Source organism: Lissotriton vulgaris, chromosome 5 (assembly GCF_964263255.1).
Source record: "Lissotriton vulgaris chromosome 5, aLisVul1.2, whole genome shotgun sequence".
NCBI lineage: Eukaryota > Metazoa > Chordata > Amphibia > Caudata > Salamandridae > Lissotriton > Lissotriton vulgaris.
The window spans coordinates 470066016-470083495 of NC_141693.1; the positions used below are offsets into that span (position 1 = coordinate 470066016).

Here is a 17480-nt window from a genome sequence, read left to right on the forward strand (position 1 = left end):
CTTTGAGGACTTCAGGAGCATGCTTAATCTCTCCTTTAAGCATGGGTAAAATGGATGAGGATCTTTGTGCATTATCAAAGGTATCCATTAGGAAGCCTTCATCTACAGGGTCTGTATGCATGTCCACCCCATTATACTGCGCAGCTCTGTGTACTAATTGATTGAAGCACATAGTGTCTTCTGGTGGGGAAGGCCTAGAGGGGTATATGCCGTCTTGAGGGACATTTGGGGTGTCTGGGGTGTTGTAATCATCCCACGGGTCAGGTGAGCCTAGAGGAATAGATGGATCATCTGGGTTACCCCCTATATCATCAGAGCTATCATCTCTGTTGTCATCATCTGGTATGATGGAGGATGTAGGGGAATGTTGTGGTAGGGGCACAGGTGGTGATGGCATGGGTGGAGGGGAAGGGGAAGGAGCTCTTAGAGGAGAGGTAGCCATGTCCTTCTTTTTTGAATGAGGAGCCGGTGCAGGTGTATCCAGTAGTCGTTTTTTTAACTTAGAGTTAATCGACCAGTGATTGGGTCTTTAACCAGAGTCTTTTGTGCAGGTCTGGGTGAAATAAGTTGTCTGCAGGAGGCTGATCTTTTGGTGCGGAGGGAGGTTTTGGCACCGAATTAGCTTCTTTTTGTTTTTTGACAATGTCTTTAACAGGAGAAGCAGGAGTCTTTTTCGTCTCCGATGGTTTTTTCGGCTCCGAGGGTTGTTTCGGCTCCGATGATTTTCTCTGTTCAGGTGCATTTTTCGGATTCAATGGTTTTTTCGGATCCGATGGTTTTTTTCGGTTCTGGTGGTCTTTTTGAATCCGAAGCATGTTTGCTTGGTTCCGACCTGGGTTTCGGTGCTGAGGGAGTAGCGGTATGTTTCGGCACCGATTATTTCGATGCCGGCATGGTAGGTGATGTTGTCTTTTTCGGTGCCGGTAGGTGTGCGCTGGCACCGTGGGGAGGCCGACTCGAGCCCGAGTCGCCGGAAGGCTTAGCTAGCTTCTTAGCCGGGCCGAAGGTAGGGCAGTAGAAGCAGTGTTTCGTGTGCACCCGAACCCGACGTTGAGGGTGTGACCGGAGCCTTTTTTGACTGTGTCGAGGAAGGGTCAGGGTCGACGGTCTTACTTAAGTTACGACCCGCTGTGCTGGAGTGATGTTCTCGACTTCGGAATCTTCTGCCTCGGAGTTGCTGTCGACGCCATGTTGTTCTGGGACGTCGACGCCCTCTGCGAAGATGTCGTCTGGAATCGAAGCTGAAGATCGAGCCAATGTGCTCCTAGCTCTTCTGTCCCGGATCGTCTTCTTGGAGCGGAAAGAGGCACAAGCGGAACAGTCTCTGGCCTCATTCTCCAGGTAGAGGCAAAGGTTACACACCTCATGAAGGTCGGTGTGGGGAAACTTCGACCCACATTGAGGACACTTTATTAAATGGCGTCCTTTCCATGAGCTGGAGTCGAGGCCTAGTTAGGCCCTGAGGCCGTCGTCGATGACCGGAATCGAAATCTTCGATGTTGAAGAGTAGCTTCAACTGGAAACGCGTTCAAAACTAAATTCTGGAAGCTGGTGAGGATTGTGCGTTGAAGGAAATCGGTTCTAAGAGGGGGCGCTGGAAACACATCCGAGCCGGGTGGCGGAAAAAAACAATCTGGGGATGGAGCTGATGCCCATGCGCAGTATGATCCAAAGGAGGAGTCACCTGTCCTGTGACTTCCAAAGACTTTTCTACAACAAATTCAAACTGCAAACATCCGGGCCCAACACTAGGTGGCCATCTATGCACAGTGTGTAATCTGCAGCTCATATGCCTCTAACAACATGTTTTAAAGATAGCCACCTGCCAAGAATGCGGCCCACAGCTTGTAGTACAGCAAGGACCTGATGGTAAACAGGTATTTTGGAGGGTAGCTTTGGGGGGGATTAATAAAAAGTGGCTAAGAGAGGTGGAGGACCAGGGAGAGAGAAAGGGGCAAAAAAATATCATATGTCCCGCAATGCAAAGTCTGATGTCAGCAAATGAAGCATACATCATCCAATCAAAACACTGAAACGCTCATGGGTGGGACACAAAAAGGAACAGGGAGGAAAGTCTTTAAATCAGGAGCAGGAAAAGTGAGATAGACAATAAAGCCATCCACTCATAAGCAAGGGACTGGCCAAAAGCCCACTAAGTACCTGTGATGCATTGGAAGCAATAGGTCTCTAAAAGACAGCAAACACTGTCAGTAGCAAAGACCTAAAAGGGGATCCAGGAAGCGATCACGTTCCTAAATAAGGTCAAAGGTTGGCTGGGGAGGTGAAATAGTAACTGGCAGGCACAGGAGAGGATCTTCTCTACTCACCATCACTAGTCCTAGTTTTCAGGGCCAGAATATCAGCTTTCTCCAAGGACAGTTCATCATGTTCCTGGGCCTTGTAGGCTTTGATGCACTGCACCTGCAGGATGTCTGAGAAAAAAAGAACCATTGAGAACCATTGACAAACAGAATTTGACATTCAAATGGACACTGGATTCTTCTCTGATGTATGCATCTCACTGCACCTGAGACACAATAAAATGACCGTTCCATGGGCTGTCTTTCTGAGCTGGAGGATGAGATTTCCAGCAGATGAGTGAAAAACACATTGAATACACTCTTGAATACACTCTGCTGTTATAGATCTGGAGTGTGGCAATTGTGAATATGTATATTTATGGCTTTAAGTGGGGCTTCCACAAGAGGTTTTGTATTCCAGACAGGGCACAAGTTATGGAGAGCAAGTGAAATACCGTGCAGGGGTACAGGAGATAATGGCAATACAAGTGTTCAATCTGGTGGAGGGGGCTCTTTAGAGCTACTGCCGATGACTTTCAAAAGGATGGCTTTACTGAAGGTCAAATAGGGGGTGTCCCAGAGGAAGGGTGCATAATTAAAGCAAATAAACACTCTAAATTAGAGGTGGCGGTAAATAAGGGAGAAAAGTAGGTGTCTGGGACGTATGCTAGATGGAATGCGAGAGGCAGGTGGAGGTTAAGCTATGGATGTATTTGCAATTTGCGGTAAGGAAACTGAACTGTGATCTGCTGTGCACCTGCCTACTGTGTGCTCAGAGATGTGGGTATGGATCTTTGGAAGGATGAAAAGGTAAAGGAGGCAAAGTTCAGTGCTTTTTCTTGAGGCAGGATGCAGATTTGCATTCCTGGAAGAAGCCATCACAGTTGTATCATTTGCTGAACAGAATGGCTTTTTTGGAAGGTGAAGAAGTGAGAGATATTCTTTCAAGGCTGAAGATGCAATAGCAGGCTACTGTGGTGGTAGGGGTATTCAAAGGTGAGTGTCGGTGCCAGGAGGAGAATGAGAAAGGAGAGGTGATTCAGGATTAAGGGGGGACGGCATACTCGTGTTTTTGATGGGCACACTTTTGTTCAGTCATTAACTATCAATCAATAAAATATTTATTCGGTTAGAGATAAGACCATAAAACCACACTGTTTAAAATAAATAATAAAATCTCATAATATCAATATCAGTACAGTTCAGTTAATGGTTAAAAAACATCTGCCACCGAACAATCGACACCACAAATCATAATCCAGATGTTTTCCTTATTTTTAACGCCTGAGTGATAAAATTCAAGACTGCAACACAAATTGTCGGGCAGTGGTGTAGCTAGACCTTTGGCCACCCATGGCGGTCAATGCGTTTGCCGTATGAAGGAATGGGGAGATGCTGCCGATTCCTGCAGCTTAAAAATGAGAAGGACCCGGTCACTGTTTTGTTCTGCCTGTATTTTATTTTACGCAGAATCACACCCTAAGGTGATTAATCCTTGAATGTTTTAACTTTCAAGTAGTTACAAATTTTTACACATTTTTTCAGAAAATTTGAAACCAAGTCTGAGGTTACGTTGTCGTGCACAGAACATATATTTACATGTACTCTAACCTCATTCACAATAAACACAATAGAAAATTATAAATAAATACATTTTCCACAATTTCTACAAAACATTTAACACAAACAAATATTTCTGACTTCAAGGTTGTACCCTGCTTAATGGTTCCACCAGGTTTTGAAAAGAACTTTTTGAATTTATTATAAACCTGGTAACACAAAGGCTGTAAGTTAAATGTACGTTTTTTTTAAACCATTGAACTCATGGAGATGTTTGACAAAGCCTTTTGCGCAAAACGCATTCGTTATTTACGAATGTCCCTAAGCCAACGCCTTTCCAAGTCCGTCATTCATTTGTCGGACTTTTCTTCAGGGCTTAATGGCTGGGTACCTGTGTTGAAGTAAGGGGAGGACATGTTTTAATGTCTGACCTTCACATATATTGTCACCTACAACCACGTTATTTAGCGTATGCTTTTTACCTTCTTATGCTGTATGGTCGAGTCTGCTGTATTTGTCTAAGACTCTTGACTGGCGGTTACATTTTACTCTGCAAATTAAACGACAAAGAATGTGTCTCTTTAGTGTGGGGGAAAACTATGTTGCTGCTGCTGTTGGTTTGCCCAAAGTGATTAGGGTAACTTACATTTTTCAATGACTCGTGTTTTTGCCACCGCATGTCCTTTCTGCAGATCCGGTATGGGTTTAAACAGTTGAGAAGCTCGTCCTGTAATGTTGTAACAGCGCGAGTTTAGTAAAGGGGCTCACAATGTTTAGCGTGTACAGCATTTTGGGCATTAAACTGCTTTACTTACTTCTAGCTTTGCTTTATTTAACGGGACACCATCATTTTGTCAGGGCCGCTGCCTCTATGGTTTGATTCTTGTTTGACCGCGGTCACCGGTTACTGCAACGTTAAAACAAGGCGATTTTAAGTAAGCGCTCTGCGAGTTTTCACCCGAACATTTTGCGAGGTTAGTTATTACTTACTTCGCGTTTTTAACTGGACTTCATCCTATTGTCGAGGGGGTCGCTGCCTCTTACGTTTATCCGAGTCTTGCTTCCCGCGGACGCTGTGGAATGTGAGGGATGATGCAAATATTTAGAGCTGTTGTTTATCTCGCGCTGTTCTCATTATTTTCTAATCAGTGACTAGTTTACCTGCAGTGTTTACGTGTCGCTCTCAGTCTGGTATCAATCCACCGGAGTGTTTGTTGGTGGTCACATGACCTAGTTTATATTGGGACACGTGTGCTGGTGGTTGGAGGACTTGTAGTCCAACAATATATTCAACAAATGCGGGGATTCTTTTGTTACGGTTCGCGTTACTAATCATTGGGAGCATTTTTTTCACAGTGGTCATATTACAAAGGACCCTTATTATCAGTTCTAGCATTCTCCATATTCGTTCAGCCCTACACTCACGCAGTCATACTTGGCAATCAGATATGCTTCTCTTTTTAACAGTAATGTCTCCACATTACCTCCACGTGGGGGTGCCTTTATCCCTGACAGAACGGACCATTTTAGATCTTTTTCAGTATGTTCAAGATCAATAAAGTGCTGGACCATGGGTGCGGTCAGCACTTTTTGCTTGATTCTGGAACGGTGTTGGGCCAGTCTTTGACTAACTTGCTGGTTGGTTTTTCCAATGTAAAGTTTGTCACAAGGACAAACTATTACATAAACGATGTTCTTACTTTTACAATTAGTGAACTCATTATGGGTCCACTTGATGTTATTATGTTCGAAAGTAGTGCCTTCAATGGTGCTAGCGCACAATATGCAGGTACCACATTTGTGGTGGCCTTTAACCGGATCTAGATTCCATAAGGTGCGTAAGTCACTTTTGACTTTTGAGGTACCCAAGTCTGCTCGAATTATTTGTTGGCCTATGCTCTTGTTCTTTTTCAAGGCGAACATAGGTTTAGCAAACGGAATTTCGAGATTGGATAACAAGTGCCAGTTTTTCAACACCACTGATTTGAACTTGTTTGTGAGTGGTCCATAAGTCGAAACACACACCAGTTGTTCCAGTGGTTTCTTGTCTTTCTTACTTAGTAGTTCTTCTCTGGCGTCCCGTTAAATAAAGCAAAGCTAGAAGTAAAGCAGTTTAATGCCCAAAATGCTGTACACGCTAAACATTGTGAGCCCCTTTACTAAACTCGCGCTGTTACAACATTACAGCACCCGACGAGCTTCTCAACTGTTTAAACCCGTACCGGATCTGCGGAAAGGACATGCGGTGGCAAAAACACGAGTCATTCAAAAAATGTAAGTTACCCTAATCACTTTGGGCAAACCAACAGCAGCAGCAACATAGTTTTCCCCCACACTAAAGCGACACATTCTTTGTCGTTTAATTTGCAGAGTAAAATTTAACCGCCAGTCAAGAGTCTTAGACAAATACAACAGACTCGACCATACAGCATAAGAAGGTAAAAAGCATACGCTAAATAACGTGGTTGTAGGTGACAATATATGTGAAGGTCAGACATTAAAACATGTCCTCCCCTTACTTCAACACAGGTACCCAGCCATTAAGCCCTGAAGAAAAGTCCGACAAATGAATGACGGACTTGGAAAGGCGTTGGCTTAGAGACATTCGTAAATAACGAATGCGTTTTGCGCAAAAGGCTTTGTCAAACATCTCCATGAGTTCAATGGTTTAAAAAAAACTTACATTTAACTTACAGCCTTTGTGTTACCAGGTTTATAATAAATTCAAAAAGTTCTTTTCAAAACCTGGTGGAACCATTAAGCAGGGTACAACCTTGAAGTCAGAAATATTTGTTTGTGTTAAATGTTTTGTAGAAATTGTGGGAAATGTATTTATTTATAATTTTCTATTGTGTTTATTGTGAATGAGGTTAGAGTACATGTAAATATATGTTCTGTGCACGACAACGTAACCTCAGACTTGGTTTCAAATTTTCTGAAAAAATGTGTAAAAATATGTAACTACTTGAAAGTTAAAACATCCAAGGATTAATCACCTTAGGGTGTGATTCTGCGTAAAATAAAATACAGGCAGAACAAAACAGTGACCGGGTCCTTCTCATTTTTAAGCATTTCATGTTGTCCTACCCGGCCACATTACGGACACAACCCCTATTTTTGATAGATTCCTGCAGCGGCTGCCCCTGCGACAGCAATAAGCAAGAGCGGGGTGTCGGGGGGAGCCAAAACATATGATGCCCGTGGGGGACCGATCCCCCCCCCTTGCTACGCCACTGCATCAGGGACTCAAGACGTTGTAAAACAAGCAAACCCTCTTGATCTGTGTTAAGCGACTTGCCACTTACAACAGGACCACGGCGGAAGCGCAATCTAACAGACAAATATAGAAAGCAAAAAAGCATTAAGTGCTTCATTGACTGGGAGGAAACTCCATCACAATGACAGCACGGTAGTGAGGCAAACCAGAACCCTGTAACAGGACAGGCCCCTAAAAAATGAATCATATTAAGTCTGAGCCTTGTTAAATAAAACCTGTGTTTGGGTACTTTTACCACATTAAATAAGGATCCATACTATTGCTTGCTATACGAGGTATATAAGATTGAACTGTTACCTTGTCAGGTAGCTTTCTGAGTCTTAGATGTTCTTTATGTGCAAAATACTTTCCCTTTAGAAGATGATCTGATATTACCTGTGGTCTCAAAGAGGCTACTCAATCCTAGATTTCGAAGAGTGTTCTGGACATAATTAATCCAAGGGACGGCTAATGTGTTACTTTGGAGCAAACAATCCTCCACTATACTGCTATTCAGGTGTGGACCAGACTTTGACCCACAGAAACCTAGGTCCAGTTCTTTATGTGATATAAAACTCATAGTAGATCTAGGGAGACCTAGGAGCCTATTTAAAAACCTGTTCTCTACCAACTGTAAAGGCTTCACAGACATATGCCCCCACACACGTGCCCATAGATAGACATCTGCTTTTATAAAGCATAGTCATTTCTTTGGGGGGCTTTTTTTCTAGTTTTTTAGCAAACCTAAAAAGTGTTTCGTACACAACCTCAATTGATTGGGACATCTGAGTTGTTAAGCGTTCCCAACTCATGTTTGTAGTGAATATAGGGGCATATTATCAAGGGGGTTTATCTCCGCTTTTTTGGCTTTAAAAGTCAAGAAAACGGAGATAAAATTATCTCCCTATTACCTAGCTGTCTCTAACACCAGTTAGCGACAGCTAGTAGGAGATAGCGACCATCTTGGGCCCGCTTTGCATGTCAGTGATATTTATCACTAATGACATGCAAAGTGGGCGTGCCAAGATGTTAGCGACTGGAAACAGTCGCTAACATTGCTATCTCCGATTACCAACTTTTGGAGATATTCGCGCTAAGCGCGAATATCTCCAAAAGCTAACACCTGCCCTGAGCAGTTCTTAGCCATGTTATCCAATGGGAGGTGGATAACATGGCTAAGAGCATTAGCTCACTAATGCATGAATATCGCTGACTTTTCAGCAATATTCATGCATTACGGCCGATTTTTATCGCATTTGCGATAAACCTTGGTAATACCAAGGTTTATCTGCGATAAAAATCGCCACAGCTCAACGATAATTTTTTCACGCTAACCAAGCAATAGCGATAATTATCGCTATTGCTTGGTAATATGCCCCAAAATGCCTAAATAACTAAAATTCCTTGTTTTCATTACAGGGGTTTCTTCAATAAGAAACTTTTTTGAATAGGTAGTCTTATAGGCCAAAAGTTAAAATTTAAGATTTCTTGTGATTAATCTTGAGATTCAACCCCTGCATAAAACTATGGAACCCATCTAAGATAGCTTGCAGTCTGTTAGCAGTGTGAGCTAAAAGGACTGCATCGTCCGCATACAAGAGGACGGGGGCCAAATGTGAACCGATTTTTTGTGAAATCAGGGGTGCAAGATCTCAAAAAGATATCAAGGGCATTGATGTAGAAAAGGAATTAAAAAAGGGCAATATACAGCTCTATTTCACCCAGCAGGTAACATGAATGGGGTACGTCTTATCTCCAAGCTGGGTGTATTGAACCCTCATATAGGTATCTCGATGGAGGCTTTTTGGGATACTCAATAAAGGAGGATTAACTCCTGCAATCTCTATGATGTCCCATAGTTTCTCTGTCCACTAAGTCAAAGGCCGTCCATAAAAGCCACATGTATGGCTCCTCACCTAGCAATGACATATTTACTCAAAATCAGGGACAGATTAATCATCTAAAATAAAATAGCAATCTTAAAGAGACATTGAAGGACTTTGAATATTCTTTATCACTAGTGGTAGATACACTTTACCTTCATCAACAGTATTTACAAACCGAGGCTAATTGGGTTCAAGCCTAACCAAGTGGACTACCCCCGAAATAACAATGGTATTACCCAAAGGGGAGGGTGAGCTGGACCAGGACGCTCGCCATTTCAACACTCTTTCAGTGCCTGACTGCAGCAAGGGTATTGTCTTACACTAATGTAGTAAACATGAGAGTGAGAAGATGAGAAGAACTGAGGATTCAAAAAGAAAGTGAAAGAAGTGATTTTCAGCAGTAGCATATATATATATATATATATATATATATATATATATATATATATATATGTGTGTGTGTGTGTGTGTGTGTGTGTGTGTGTGTAGATCTATACTAATATAATAAAGAGAGAGCCCAAACCTTTGAGGCGGGTAATCTCAGGAACCACAGCACCATTCACAACACCCAATACAGCGTTGGAAAGGGCAGTTGCAGCAGAAGGACATAGGCTATGCAGACGCCCACCATATACATTTAAAAGGTAAAAGAACGTGCCAGCAAAGTAGTCCCTTGTGGGCGTGTCTGCGTTGTGCTTTGGGCGTGACAAACGCTGGGGGCGTGTGGTACGTTCCGCCCTTCATGCCATGTCTCATATTGTGTGCTAATCCCACCCTGCTCCCTTTAAATGCCCCTGCACCCCATAATCATAACCCACCCGTACTCCTTAAAATACCCCAACACCCTTAAACACTAACCCATCTTAACCCTATAAATATACCCTGTACCCCAAAACCCAAACCTATCCCTAAACCCTAAAAATACCCCTGTACCCCAACACCCAAACCTAGCCCTGAACCCTATAAATACCCCGTACCTCAAAACCCAAACCTACCCCTGAACCCTAAAAATACCCCTGTACCCCAAAACCCAAACCTAGCCCTGAACCCTAAAAATACCACTGTACCCCAAAACCCAAACCTACCCCCGAACCCTAAAATACCCCTGTACCCCAAAACCCAAACCTAGCCCTGAACCCTTACATACCCCTGTACCCCAAAACCCAAACCTAGCCCTGAACCCTAAAAATAACCCTGTACCCCAAGACCCAAACTTACCCCTGAACCCTAAAATACCCCTGTACCCCAAAACCCAAACCTAGCCCTAAACCCTTAAAATACCCCTGTACCCCAAAACCCAAACCTACCCCTCAACCCTAAAAATACCCCTATACCCCAAAACCCAAACCTAGCCCTGAACCCTAAAAATACCCCTGTACCCCAAAACCCATACCTATCCCTAAACCCTAAAATTACCCCCGTACCCCATAACCCAAAACTATATCTGAACCCTTAAAATACCCAAACACCCCAAAACATATACCTCAGTACCCCAAAACATATACCCCTATACCCATACTTACCTTATCCAAACATTTAAAAAAAACATGCTTTTACCATTCATGCATTTACAGCGAATTTCGTTGTAAATGTATGTGTGGTAAAAGCATATAAAATGTAATGCCATGCGTTATAATGGCATTGCGGAGTCATGGTACTTTCGTAATGAAAGTATGCGGAGTGATGGTATGCGGAAAGAAAGTTGCGGAATAATGTGTGTTTACCCTCGCCCGGTAAGTACATTGGTGGCACGGCGGCCCACATCTCCAGCAACATACTCATATTTTTTCACCACCCATTTGAAAAATGCACAGGTCTCTCTCATTGATGGCCAGCACCGACATACACTTTTAGACACACCGCCCGCCACAAGTTCTAGAATTGCGAACTTTAGAGCTGGGGAGCTACGTTCGACTTTCGGCATCAGCTCAACATCCTGTGATTCCAGGCAAATCGCTTTGTCTCCCCATGCCTACCACAAATGAATCGATTCTTCTGTAATGTAAATTGTGCTCATGCCATGTTGTCGAGTTCGCGCTATATAATATTGCAAGGAAAAATAAAGTAGGGAAACTCGAGTTCCCACACTACTGAACGCGCACTCTTAAGTGCATCAGCAGTGCACTGTGAATCGGAGCGTTTCACAGGCCTGTCACAGATAAGAAATGCTATGAAAACGATACCCGGACAACGTCGGGACGGAGTGCTAGTGTGTATATATATATATATATATATAGTGTTTACACCGCAGTGCCTTTACGACGATGCCATTACAACGCAAGTCGTTACTACGACTTGCGCTGGATGGCGCTGTTGGACAAGGAATGTTGTAATTTTATATTCCAACACCTTCCCTACTGTTACGTGGACTGGTGTTGGAATATAAAATTATAAAATTCCAGAATCCGCACCCTCCAATGCAAGTCGTAGCGACTTGCGTTGTAATGCCCGCGATGTCAAGTACCGCGATCTAAAAGATCGCGTTGTACTGACATACATCCATATATAATTGGCAGCTTGACGGAGAACATGTCACGCTTCATAGACAATATCCTTTTCCCTTTGGTGTTAAATCTAAAATCATACGTCAGGGATACAAAGGATTTCCTGACGAAAATACAAGATTTGCAGTGGAATCCAGGATATCTGCTTGTGGTGCTTGACATCACCAGCTTATATACAATCATTGAACACCAACAGGGCTTGAAAGCAATAAGACATGCTCTAGAACAGCGCCAGATGCGCTTCGCCAGACACAATCTCATGATATTGGAATTTGTTGAATTCTGTTTAACCAATAACGTATTCCTGTTCGAAGAACAACTGTATCTACAGAAGTCAGGGACGGCGATGGGTACTTGCTTCGCTCCCAGCTACACGAACCTCTTCGTGGGCTGGTGGGAGGAGCAAGTACCCAGGAGCTGCAAGGTTGGACAGGAGGTGGGCTCTATCGTGTGTTGGCATCGATACATCGATGACCTTTTCATCGTTTGGGATGGCAATGTTACAACAGCCACTGAATACATCAAACTGCTCAACAACAATACTCTCAACTTACATTTCTCGGGATCCATCTCTCCTGTGGCAGCGGAGTATTTGGACCTGAAAGTGTTTGTTGAAGATGGGCAACTACACACGAGCCTGTTTAGGAAAGAAACTGCTGGCAATTCCACACTCTTTGCCAGCAGCAGCCACCCACCGCAACTTGTCAATAGCATCCCCTATGGGGAGCTATTGAGAATTCGCAGAAACTGCTCCAGAGATTGTGATTTCGAGGCGGCCGCCTCTGAATGTATATCCCGCTTCATGGTATGGCGAAGACCTATTGTATGATACGCTGAAAAGGGTAAAAAAGAAATCAAGAGGGAGTCTACTCACTGCCAGACCAGATGGATCTGGCCGTGAAAGAAATAGAACCACCACCATCAATAAATTTAGGTTGATTACACCCTATTCTACAGGAGCAAATGACCTGAAAAGAATGCTTAAAAAGAACTGGCATATTCTGCAAACGGACACTGTACTAAAGGATGATCTCCCACCTAACCCATTAGTTACATTCAGTAAAGCTAGGTCTGTGGGTGATATACTCGTCAGGAGCCATCTGGAAAAACCTCCCCCTAGGGTAAACACCTTAAAAGATCAAAAAGGGTTTTTTCCCTGTGGGAGATGCAAAGCTTGTGCGAGTAGCAAGAGAGTTCTCTCGTATACTATACCAGATACAGGAAGGAGTATACCCATTAGAAAATTCATCACCTGCAGCACACAATATGCTGTTTACTGTTTACTCTGTCCGTGTGGCCTCCGCTACATAGGCAGCACCATTAAAGAACTGAAGCTAAGGGTTATGGAACACTTGAGAGCCATCGACAAGGCAGACCCCAGTTACCCAGTGGCCCGCCACTTCGCGGAGGTCCATGGACGAGACCGAAAACTATTACAATATTTCGGTCTTGATACCATACCACCCAATGTGAGGGGCGGAGATCGCCTCAGACGACTCCGTAGACTTGAATCAAGGTTTATAATAGACCTCTCCACGAAGTACCCCAGGGGCTTAAACGCAGGGGAGGAGATGGTTTTCCATTTGGGTAAATAAAAATAGGAATACAGTGTACCGTTATTGGCCATGCAGTGTCCATATCACTTCCCCATCTGTAAGAATTATCAGGGAAGTACAGCAGTAAGAACTCTGGATAACTTGATGGCCTATAATTGATTTCTAAACACAACTGTAATGTGATGTAGAATCCGATGATCACTGAAGTGGCTGTTTGTCTGTTTTGTTTGCTTTGTGAAGGTATTCATATTTGTTTATTCAGCACATACCTTTTGTGTACTATTGTCGTCTAATTGGCAGAACACTCACTAGTTTTAATCATGAATTATTGTTGAATGGACCTTGATCTTTCTCCCAGGGTTTTCCCCTTTCCTAGAACCTTTACATGTTTTAGCACTTAACAATAATGTGTTCTGAGGATTTTGGAATTGTCTATCACCTACATAATTATGATGATGAACTGAGATTTAAACATTGTGAGTTGTACTGCTTCTGTGACTCATATGGCAAGAACATACGGTGATTGTCTGCAGACATTGGTGGACCATTGTGTATTAGATAGAGGACCCTAGCCGATCCACGGCTCTATTTTCGTTGTTTACACCAGAAACCTATCATCTTTTGTTTATACCCACTACCTGTATGGATTTGCCCATCAATGAGCTTTATTTTACAATCTGTGATAATTTTTAGGTTGCACATTTCACACTCTAAGATGGCGCCTATAGCGTCTATAGTGGGGTTGTCCTCTATCTATCTCTATGTACAGAGTGAGACAGTGAAAATGGTGTATTTAATCCATCCAAAAGTAAAAAATCACTGTTACCACACTGACGAAGGCAACACGCCGAAACGCGTCTGTGGAGAGTGCCTGCATGAAATAAACCTGCACGTTTGAAAGTACCTCTTGAGTGCTGTTGTCTTCTTTTGAAGGAAAGAGGAATCGGAGCGTTATATATATATATATATATATATATATATATATTACCTACTGGCGGTCGCCAGTAGGTATATATAGTTAGGATTTTTTCTCTATGGGACTTTTGAAAATTCTATGTCTAATAACTTTGGCGTTTGTGGACGGAATCGGCTGAAATTTTCAGGAAAATGGCACATTTTGATTCTGAGCAGCCCCTGAAAATTTAGGGGGGTTTCGTCAAGGGGGGGCAGAGAAAAAAGGGGGGTCCCAAAACGCGTTTTTCCCATTCATTTTTCCATAGGGCGGTTGGACTCACTTTTAGCTCGAACGGCTGAATGGATTTGCACGAAACTTGGCAAAATTGTAGGGACTGTTAGCCCGATGTGCCTTTGCTAGGTCTCAATATATGTGCTCCAGTAGTTTTTGAGAAATTAACGTTCAAACCAAGATATATATCTGTAACAGCGCTCTGGGCAGCGATCCGGTCCGCTTACTTTTCGCTTATCGGAACTTTGCGCGCAGAAAGCTGATTGGCTCTCCGGTGTCTGTCAACATTCTAAACAGTCCGGAGCGGACGCCATCTTGTCTCTCGGTAGGATCGAGAGAGAAGAAGAGGTGGAAAACGAAAGGGGAATTTAATGAAAGGGGGCAAGGTATCCCCCTCTTGACCCCCTAGGAATGTTGTTGGGGTTATTAAAGGGTCCCGTGGGGAAAATAAAAAAAAAATGATTTTTCACGGTAGAAGCGCGGCCGCGAACTGGTAGCGAAACGGGAATTCGCCATTTTGTGCTTCGTTAATTAAATTACTAGTTATAAGTGGGTGCGGGAGACGTATCCTAATCCCCTATGTTTCCTGAGGGTGGCTGAGGAGGCTGATATATGTTGATACATCTCTTCCAGCGGCTGTGCGTGAGCTTTTTTTTTTTTTTGCTGCGTGACAGTCCGGAGCGGCCGCCATCTTGTCTCTCGGTAGGATCGAGAGAGAAGAAAAGGTGAAAACTAAGGGGGAATTTAATGAAAGGGGGCAAGGTATCCCCCTCTTGACCCCCTAGGAATGTTGTTGGGGTTATTAAAGGGTCCCGTGGGGAAAATAAAAAAAAAATGATTTTTCACGGTAGAAGCGCTTCACGGGCCGCGAACTGGGCCGCAAACTGGTAGCGAAACGGGAATTCGCCATTTTGTGCTTCGTTAATTAAAGTACTAGGTATAAGGGGGTGCGGGAGACGTATCCTAATCCCCTATGTTTCCTGAGGGTGGCTGAGGAGGCTGATATATGTTGATACATCTCTTCCAGCGGCTGCGCCATCTTGCCTTTTTTCGAATGCCACAATTTTGTCGTGCACGGCAGCCATTTTAGATGCCAGGCTGGTCCCAGGCTATCACCTAACCCTGCGGATGTAGTTTATGGCCCCAGCTGTAGAGAATTCAGACATGCCAATCCTCCTGATTCAGGCGTGTGAGTACTGATTTCAGTGCTAGTCTCCCGCCTCCCGATTTCTGCAAGCAAAAACCCGGGGGCATATTACGAACAACTAGCGATAATTTTTGTCTCTAACTTGTTTAGAGACAAAAATTATCGCCGCACATCGGCGATTTTTATCGCAGATAAACCTTGCTATTATCGCAGAAAAGTCAGCGATATTCATGTATTATCGATCTAATGCTCTTAGCCATGTTATCCACCTCCCATTGGATAACATGGCTAAGAACTGCTCAGGGCAGGTGAAAAGTCAGCGATATTCATGTATTATCGATCTAATGCTCTTAGCCATGTTATCCACCTCCCATTGGATAACATGGCTAAGAACTGCTCAGGGCAGGTGTTAGATTTTGGAGATATTCGCGCTTAGCGCGAATATCTCCAAAAGTTGGTAATAGAAGGTAGCGATGTTAGGGACTGTTTCCAGTCGCTAACATCTTGGCACGCCACTTTGCATGTCATTAGTGATAAGTATCACTGACATGCAAAGCGGGGCCCAAGATGGTCGCTATCTCCTTTTAGCTGTCACTAACTGGTGTTAGCGACAGCTTGGTAATAGGGAAATAATTTTATCTCCGCTTTCATGGCTTTTAAAGCCAAAAAAGCGGAGATAAACCCCCTTGATAATATGCCCCACGATTCCTTGGGGGTTTCAGCTGACAGGGCTTGGTATTGTGTTACATGGTAATTTTTCCATGAAACGTCAGAGGGTCGATGCAGGGGTTCTAGAAGAGGTGATAAACCATTTAAGCCTCATGAACAAGCGCATGGTCTTTTAAAGATTTGTGAAGTACTCGGGGCGGCGGTGTGTGTGTGCCCTCTTTCAGGAGCGGGCGGGGGGGCACTGCCAGCAACTTGCCAGGTCAGGTAGTGTTCAACACGTGCATCACCCTTTCTCTGCCTGCTATTGCGCTCCATGCTTCGGAAAGGTAAGAAAAAGAACGTGCATTTGAGTTTGAAATGTCCGATCCTGCAGCAGCACACTTCCAAAGCCCACACATGACAATAACCCGATTCAAGGCCCCATTCACCCGTTTTAAAAAAAATAGATAACACTCCAACAAAGTAAGGTTATAAAACTTTATTAACAACTAACTTTAACGAACGGAACAAAAACTAAAAACATTTAAACATTTCTCAACACAAAAAGCAACAATGGTTAGAAGCTGTCTTTTGTGCGAATAGTCCCAAGGCAGCACAACGTGCAGAGTTCTGGACGGCACCCAGGTGATGTCGCCTGGGTGCCGCACTGGTTTAGGGATCCTACAATGCAGCACAGAAAAACAGCGTGGGGCGTCCCGGGTGGGGCGGGGGGAGGCCTCGTCAGTAGCGGTCTGTGTCCAGTGTCACATGGCTGACACAACATGTACGACAGGCACCCAGGTGATGTCCAGTAAACTGCCGCACTGGTTTTGGTATCCTACAATGCTGCTCCGAAAAATTGGCGTGCGGTGGCCCGGGGGGGGGGGGCGTAGGGGAGCCGGCGTGAACGGGCCTCCCCAGGTGGCGGCCATCTAGCTGAGTTGCGCTCGCTCTTGCGGCCACAGCGTCTCGCTCACCATGTTGTTGAGTTGCTCCCACTCTTGCAGTGCAGCGATAGGCGGCTGCCACATGGCTCTTAAAATGGCGGACAGCTCCTCGGTTTTAGGCCTGGTCCACTGAAATGGTCCTGGGACACTTTGGAACTCGGACGCTTGCCTGCTAGGGCTTGGGCTCCATTCTCGAAAAGCGTCCCCTCAGCCGTGAAGATTGTATAAAAGTCTTGGGGGCCCCCGACTCCCGCAGGCTTCCGGTGGGGAGCGGCTGCCATGATTGCTCGCGGAATGACCACGACGGAGCCACGAGATGGTGGTGCTCTCATGCTGACGCCAGCTTCAGTCTGAATGATCCAGAAACAAGGTGGGGCTTTCATCGTTTGGGAAAAAAAAATGTTCTAAACCAATGAAAAGTGTTATTTTTAGGTCATATGACCAAGCCTTCCATCTTTAGGAAACCAAAAGTAAAATGAACCAATGAAAA

The 17480-nt window shown here is 44.1% G+C and overlaps 1 protein-coding gene across 1 annotated transcript in view; it reads right to left on the reverse strand.

Annotated features, from left to right (window-relative positions):
• The window catches only part of ARHGEF19 (Rho guanine nucleotide exchange factor 19), a 399335-nt gene that overhangs the window by 13400 nt on the left and 368455 nt on the right, over positions 1-17480 (reverse strand). The window contains exon 15 of the mRNA XM_086921910.1: positions 2328-2432. Coding sequence (XP_086778036.1) covers positions 2328-2432 — 105 coding nt within the window. The remainder of the gene's footprint in view (positions 1-2327; positions 2433-17480) is intronic.